This window comes from Coloeus monedula (genome assembly GCF_965178545.1).
Source record: "Coloeus monedula genome assembly, chromosome: 6".
NCBI lineage: Eukaryota > Metazoa > Chordata > Aves > Passeriformes > Corvidae > Coloeus > Coloeus monedula.
The window spans coordinates 6,949,962-6,957,705 of NC_138786.1; the positions used below are offsets into that span (position 1 = coordinate 6,949,962).

Consider the following 7,744-nt stretch of genomic DNA (forward strand, 5'->3'; position numbering starts at 1 on the left):
ATATAAAGTCTGAAAATGTATCAGATCGAGCAATCCTTTCCTCAAGTTGTACCACTTACTTGATATGTAATACATGTTTAGCAATGCTTTTTATTTGTATTTAACCATTAAATGGCATACTACTGTATGCTGCAGACTCTTGTTTGCATATTTCATTATTTTCACTGCACTCTTTAATGCATAAATATATTTGGAAACGTTCAAAATTACACATCAGTTTCCACAGAATTTGAATTTACACAGTTTTTCTTCTCTGACTCACTGCTATTCCCTGTGTCCTGACTTTTATTCTCCTTTACACAAAGAGATTCTTTAACTCCTTCTTCCATCTCCAAATACTCTGATTTATCCTCTGTGGATGAAGATGATGAGCTTCTAAATTTCTTCAGTAAATTTGTTGGGAGGTAAGGGCAACTGACTGCATTTTGCATCATCTGTGTGTGTTCTTCATTCTCAGTTTCTCTGTGGTAGAAATAGTTAAAATTGGAGACAATCACTGGCACTGGTAAAGCAATGGTTAACACTCCTGCAATGGCACACAGGGACCCGACTATTTTCCCACCCACAGTTATGGGTTTCATGTCCCCATAACCAACTGTAGTCATGGTCACTACAGCCCACCAAAAGGCATCTGGGATGCTTTGAAAATGGGTGGCAGGCTCATCAGCTTCTGCGAAGTAAACAGCACTGGAAAACAAAATTACTCCAATAAAAAGAAAAAAGATGAGGAGGCCAAGTTCCCTCATGCTGGCCCTGAGCGTGTGACCCAGGATCTGCAAACCCTTGGAGTGCCTGGAGAGCTTGAAGATGCGAAACACCCTGACCAGACGGATGATCCTCAGGATGGCAAAAGACATGGCCTGCTGACTGCCCTGCTCCTGTGCCAGGTCAGTGCCCAGGGTGATGAAGTAAGGCAAGATGGAGACAATGTCTATGATGTTCATGACGTTCTTGAAGAAGTGTGCTTTGCTCGGACATGCAAAGCAGCGCACTGTAAACTCAAAGGAGAACCAAATGATGCACACGGTCTCTACAATGAAAAAAGGGTCATTGAAGATGGTGTGCTCCCCAGCATCCAGGCGAAGAGACTCATTGGAAAGCCCCTTCCCTAAGCTCAGGGACATTACGAATTCTTTGTCATCTCTGAACTCTGGTAAAGTCTCCAGACAAAAGATGACAATGGAGATCAAGATGACCAAAACAGAGACAATGGCAATGCCTCTGGCTGGACTGGAGCTTTCCGGGTACTCAAACAGCAGCCAAACCTGCCTCTTAAACTCATTCTCTGGCAAAACCTTTTCCTCTTCCTCTTTGACAAAACCTTCATCCTCCCTGAACTTGAGCATGGCCTCCTCCCCAAGTTGGTAGAACTTCACCTCCTCAGAGAAGATGTCAAAGGGTACATTGACTGGTCTCTTCAGCCGACCACCGCTCTGGTAGTAGTACAGGATGGCATCAAAGCTGGGTCGGTTCCTATCAAAGAAGTACTCGTTCCTGAGAGGATCAAAGTATCTCCCTCGCTTGGCTGGATCACCCAGCAGTGTCTCCGGGAACTGAGCTAATGTCTTCAGCTGGGTCTCAAACCGCAGTCCTGACACGTTGATCACCACACGCTCACAGCACTCGTACTCGCTGTAGCGGACAGAGCTGTAACCCCCAGGGCCTCCACCATCATCGGGTGGCTGGTCCGAGTATGAGAACTCATCCTCCCCATAGTCATCACTGTAGTAGAGCTTTCCTTCTTCCTCATCGTCTTCATCCTCATCTTCATCCTCCTCTTCCTCCTCACTTAAGTCCTTCAGTATTCTCTCCTCAGAACCACTGAGCGGCAGCAGCTCAGAACAGGGGAAGGAGGCCCCACACTCCCTACTTCCTAAGTGGTGGCTCCTCTTTTTCCCTTTCTTCCTCCTCTTACCACTCTGGCGGTGGGGCAGGCCGCTGCGTGATGCGCTCCCACCGTGTGAGGAGGCTGCCCCTCGGCTCTGCTCCTGATGGTAATGGTGGTATGGTCCCCCTCCGCCTGCCGCCCCACCTTCCACCGCTGCTGTGGCTGCTGCTACGGCCGCGGCTGCGGCGGCCCTGGACTGCGCCAGCCGCTCTCGCTCCCGGGCCCGCGCCTGGGCCGCGTATCCGTAGGGCATGTGGGTGTTGCACCCGGAGCTGTCTGCACTCACCATTGCAACCTCCATTTTGCAACTGTTTGGTTTTTTTCAATCACTTACTGTAACAAGGTTTTGTTTTATTTACACTGTCACCTTAACTTTCACTAGAAAGTTCAAAGCCATTTGCATTTGGAGGACAGTCCCCTGGGCATCGAGTATGGCAACATGGTTGTAACACTGAATCTATATTTTGGAAAACCACAGATCTGCATTTTCTTGCTCTCCAGAATGTTTGACACAAACTACCGTTTTGCTAATAATAAAAGATGAAATTCTCAAACTGAACCAGAGAACAGCTGAGACCTTGTTCTTCCATCCACCGAGCCCCTTTATTTTCATTTATCTCCTGCAGCAATCACAGCTGTATCTGACCAGAATCATGACTGCCTCGCAGGCTATAAAGGCTGCATTCCTCAGGAAAAAAAAAAAAAACGCAAACCAAAGGGTACCTGTTCTCCACAGATGGTTTTAGCTCATCATTGAAACCAAATGCAAATAGTCTCTTTCCTCATTATTTATTCCTGGTAATGCTTTGGCCTAGCAAACTTACTGTTTAATATCATTACTTGGGGAGTTGAAGTTAATTCCAGCCATCACTTCATTTACACAGTGAGGAGGTCTTTGCAAATCCTTTCTTCAGCCTGTCAACAATGTCTCAAACCTGGGAGCAGCACCCAGGGCATCAGCAGCAGTGGTAAGAGGAGGAGGAGGAGGTGGAGGAAGAGGAGGAGATGAAGACTGAGAAACTGGCTCTGAGGTCCCCATAGGACATAAGGGAGTGGATGGGTCACCCTTTGGTTATGGTCATGCAGAAGAAGCACTTAACCTGAGGCACATGCACAAACACACAAAAATAAACAAAACAAAAAGGGAAAAGATTGGATTGTTTTCCTAAAAGGTCACACCGATCAAATGAAACTGTGTCATCTATTACCACGGCATTCAAATCTTCTCCTGCCCACACTATTCACACTTCTACATTACACACACACCCACATCACATGCACAGAGATTTTGAACGACTCTGTGGGTAAGGATGTGGGTGGGTATGTCACATATATATATAGACAGATACAAAATCCCCACCCATATAAGCACTTGCATCCATACACAAACATATGCATGCTTCTGAAACACCAACACATATAAACACTAATAAAAATACTGCAACACACAATGCATTCAGGTCTTTGAGCACATACGTAAGAGATACACCTACATATATCCATATGAAACATTAAAGAATCAATGTATCTACACAAAGAGCTTTTGTTATATTTGTAGAAACATATCAAATGTGGGAATGTTACATTTTAATCTGCAGCAGAATTGTGTTTCGATCACAATGAACATCTCACTGGATTTGATTTGGAAACAGGCACGTACAGTGCTCAGCCAAGTAAAAATACTGTGATATGTCAAGAAAACAACTGCAGGTGCACTGAAGCAACATCTACATGCAAGCACACACACAAAAATACACAGCCCCCCACACTCCCCTTTTAAACAGAAGCCTCATTTATAGCCACATCTATTAATACACGAGAGAAGGTGAACACGAACTATTAAATGACGCTATTTTTAAAATCATACCTACGTGTCATGCAGAAAAAGATCCTAAAAACGCTGTTATACTTACTGATCCTAGGCAGAGAAATAGCAGCGCTCTTCCCGCTAGCGTAAGGACCGGGTGGCAGCAGTCCTGAGGGGGCTGTGCCGGCTGATCCACAGTCGCAGGTGGCTGTGGTCAGTGCGCACCACAGGTTGACGAGTTATTTCTGCCCCTTCTTGCTGGGTGCCGGGAGAGCGCCGGGAGCGAGCCGGGGAGGCGGCTGGGGCTGGGGGCACTCGGCACCGCCACAGCCGCTCCCGCTCGCCTCGGCATTGGCGACAAGGCAACAAGCGAGGGTCTCGTCCCCAGAGGGAAAATCGAAGGCGGTGTGCGTGTGCTTGTTGTGTGTGAGGCGGAATGAAGGGACAGGCGCGCTCACTGGTCTCTCCAAGACCGGCTCTCGCAGCAGATCTGTAGATCAGCGCTGGATAATCCGTGCGCGGAGCCGGGTTCCAGCGGCGGCAGGACGGGGGTCGCTCCGTGCGGCCCCTGCCCCGACACGTCCAGGGACAGCGCTCAGCCGGCTCCCGCCCGCGCCATCCACTTGTTGTGCGGTTCGGGGGGAGCGGGCCAAGGAGCCGCGGGCCGGAGCGCGGACCGCGCCGGGCGCTGCTGGGGCCGAGGGTGCCCGGCGCTGGGAGCCGGGAGCCGGGAGCTGGGCCAGCCCGCGGCACCGCGCCCCGGCGCTCCCGAGCCGGCCCTGTTGCTCCGAGCCGCCGCCCGCCGCTCCCGCCGCTCCCGGCCCGCCGCCGGCCCCTGGCGGCCGCCGCCCGCACTGCGCCGCGCACGGCTCCGGCTCGGCTCCTGCCCCCGCCTCGCTCCCCGCGTCCTATTAACGCCTTAATTATTGGAATCAGGATTCCCGCGCTGGATGACGCCCGGGCTGGCGAACAAAACTCTCTGCAGGGAGCGGTGCTGCCAACCCTGGCCTCTGCTCCCATGGGGGTGCCCTTAAGGAAGCCAAACGCATTGTTGAGGTCGCTCGGAGAATTCCAAACCCAAGCCCGAATCAAATTTCCCAGAAAAAGAAAAGAGCTACCCGCACCTCCACGCTGCTGTCTCACTCGGCCCCAAGCCCCCCAGCAGTACAAGCAAACATTCCCTCTGCTCCTGCCCAGCACACCCAGGCTCCTGCAGCCACCTCGCAAATGAAACCAAATTAACTTTCACTCCTAATTCTGTATCTAAAGAGAAAGTAGGTCCTAGATCGTGACTAGAGGGTACCGTTGTGTATTTGGCAGAGCTAACACCTCAAATCGCTGTTCCCTCTTCCTGCTGCAACACAAGCAGGATATAAACTGCCCATTCCTTTTGCACCTAGAAAATTGAAGCTGTGGCACATTCCACTCTCTGTAAGGGATCGCCATGAAAATGCAGCTTGGCCATATTTGACACCACAGCTACAACTCTACCATCTCAGTACAAACTAAATGTAGGCACTCCTACTTCCCCTCATAGAGAAAGAAAAGACTGAATCGAGAAGAAATCAAAGGCAGCACTCACACCAGACACTTTGCCTTAAGGTGTTTGCAACTGGAGACAAATTCAATATGCACAGCAAGTGGGTTGGGCATTTGTTTCATTGCCTAGGTCCTCCTCCACAGAGAAACCAAGAGTGCCTGGTGACTTGTTGCCTTTAGATCCCTGGCAGCACAACCCACATTATCCATGTCACTTTGCCATCTCTGCTGCCTACATCAGTTACTGCCCATACCCTGAATCCCACTCATGTCAGTAGATGACCTATGACTGTATAGAGGAGCATGGAGGATCAGCCAAATAAACATACTGAACGTCAGGCATCAGATCTTGCTAACAGTACTGTGAAACATGTAAATGGCACTTAGAGCTAACCATTTTTTCAACAATCACAATACTTCAAGTTCCACAGTAAATATGAAGTGAAAAACATAGATAAATCCCTAATGTCATCCCAAATGCCATTAAAATACAATGTGTTCTGTCATCACAAAAGCAGTCCAAAATTTTGGTGCTCTTGGATGCAGTTAAAAAACATTCTATAAATTCATTTCCAATACCAAAACCCAGATTCTTCTGTAACCTGGCACAGGAGCATACCTAAGTCATGGATCAAACCCCCACCACCCCTTAAGCACCAGGACATGTACGAAGCCATAAAAATATCAGAGTTATCATAGGTAAACTTCTTGAATCATTAGGAGCACCTAGACTTTCTCCTACATCAGTAAATTTTAATTCTAGGGGCATTTTCCAGAGTTCAGTCAGTTCATTCTCTAACAAGTCTTATGTTGCTTTTAATCAGTAGGATTTGAACACCCTTTTATTTCTTTTTTGAGATGTTTCAAGGGCTTGGAGCAAAACATAATGGTTTATTTAGCTTTTACTTCTCTTTCAAAATTTCAGATGCATTGTCTTATCATTATCTCATGTGACTGTTAAACTGAAAAATTCAGTGGATATCTGAGTAAAAAAGACAAGTAGAAACAGACCAATCACTAGTATTCCTTTTTGAGCACTGTTATTTTTTTGTTGTTTTTAATAGCTAAATGGTGTTCTTGAGCAAAGATAAATAAACTGTGATGTATGATTCTATGCACACATAATACACATATAACTGACAATGGGAGAAGCAGAATAGCCTTTTTGAGCCTTTTAAAATCCATTCTAATGTGATAGGGATCACGTAACTACATGCAATTCAATCTAGCTCAGAGGTCTTACTTGATCTAATTTTTAACTGATTTAAAACCAAAAAACAAGCTTTAAGTATTTACAGATGAATAGAGTGACTCATTTCATTCAGCTTTGTATTTCCATAGTATTCAAAGAGAAGTTTTTATTTAAAAGCTATTACGTTTCCTCTGTTCCTTCACATTCATACGGGATAATATTATTGGTAGAACAGAGAGAATACCTACATGTCACTATCTTCGATAGTAATGTATTATTGTATCACAGTAAAGGATCTCTAAGCTATGCTGTCACACAGATTTGTCCCATTTTACAGTGATGTAGGTGAGAAATATGCATTATTGCTTAGCTATGTGTACAGTGCCAGAAAAAATACACAGCAATTTAATACATTTTCATGCAAAGGGAACACAGGATTTGAAAAGCTTAATTTATGTTTCTATGCCCAATATTAATTTATGCTTTCCCCCAATTGCTGCAATTCACACTGGCAGGGTCTGGCCCCAGTCCAACACTAACCTTCCTGCTGTAATCAAGAGTTCTGCGCAGCAAATAAGACCAAACTACAGCTCAGTACTTACTGCACTTCCAGACCATGAATGATTCTGCTTCCCCTTTAGCCTTCTCTTTCTGCTCTTCTGCTCTTTCCTATACTTGCTTCACTACTGTTTCTATTAACCTCTCAAGGCAACACAGCCAATGTCCTGTAAGACCAGGGACTCCTTTCAAAACAAGCAAAATGTTGCAGCAGTGGGAACTCAGGATAATCTAGTGAAAAGACTGTGGTCACTACGTCATTTCAGATGTGCTGAAACATGATTCAGAACTTGAATTTCCCCCTCCTCTCAGTTGTTTACCGTGCTAGAGACCCTTAGGTACCAAAGTAGCAATGAATTCTTGCCTCCACAAATAAGTTTTCTTTCCCAATGGTTGTATCACTTCAGGAAGTTCATATTTTATTCATAATTTACTAACTAGGCTCTGTAAGGCACCCCTGTCAAAGAATCTGGATCAAGTACTCTTCTTTTGAATATGACTGGCAGTATTTAATGAGATACTTAGCAGACGAAAATACATCCTATCCTCAGTCGGTTCTTCTACGCAACCTATATGAATAGCACATCTGTTCATTACTTGTACTTCAACAGGATAATCCAAGGAACTTGATGCTCCAGAGGACAGCAGACCTTTCATATTTTCTCAGGAAAGTTTGCAAAACCATGTCCATTTACTATCCATGAGTTTAGGATGAGTAGCAATAAAAACTGATGATATTTTTACTTGGAGAATGATTTCT

General features: G+C 46.0%; 1 protein-coding gene across 1 annotated transcript; it reads right to left on the minus strand.

Annotated features, from left to right (window-relative positions):
• Positions 1–206: 206 nt before the first annotated feature.
• Positions 207–2,189, minus strand: KCNA4 (potassium voltage-gated channel subfamily A member 4; the record flags this gene model as incomplete). Its single annotated transcript, XM_082283856.1, has 1 exon — positions 207–2,189. One exon carries the CDS (start codon positions 2,187–2,189, stop codon positions 207–209), a length of 1,983 nt encoding a protein of 660 aa, XP_082139982.1.
• Between the last annotated feature and the right edge of the window lie 5,555 nt (positions 2,190–7,744).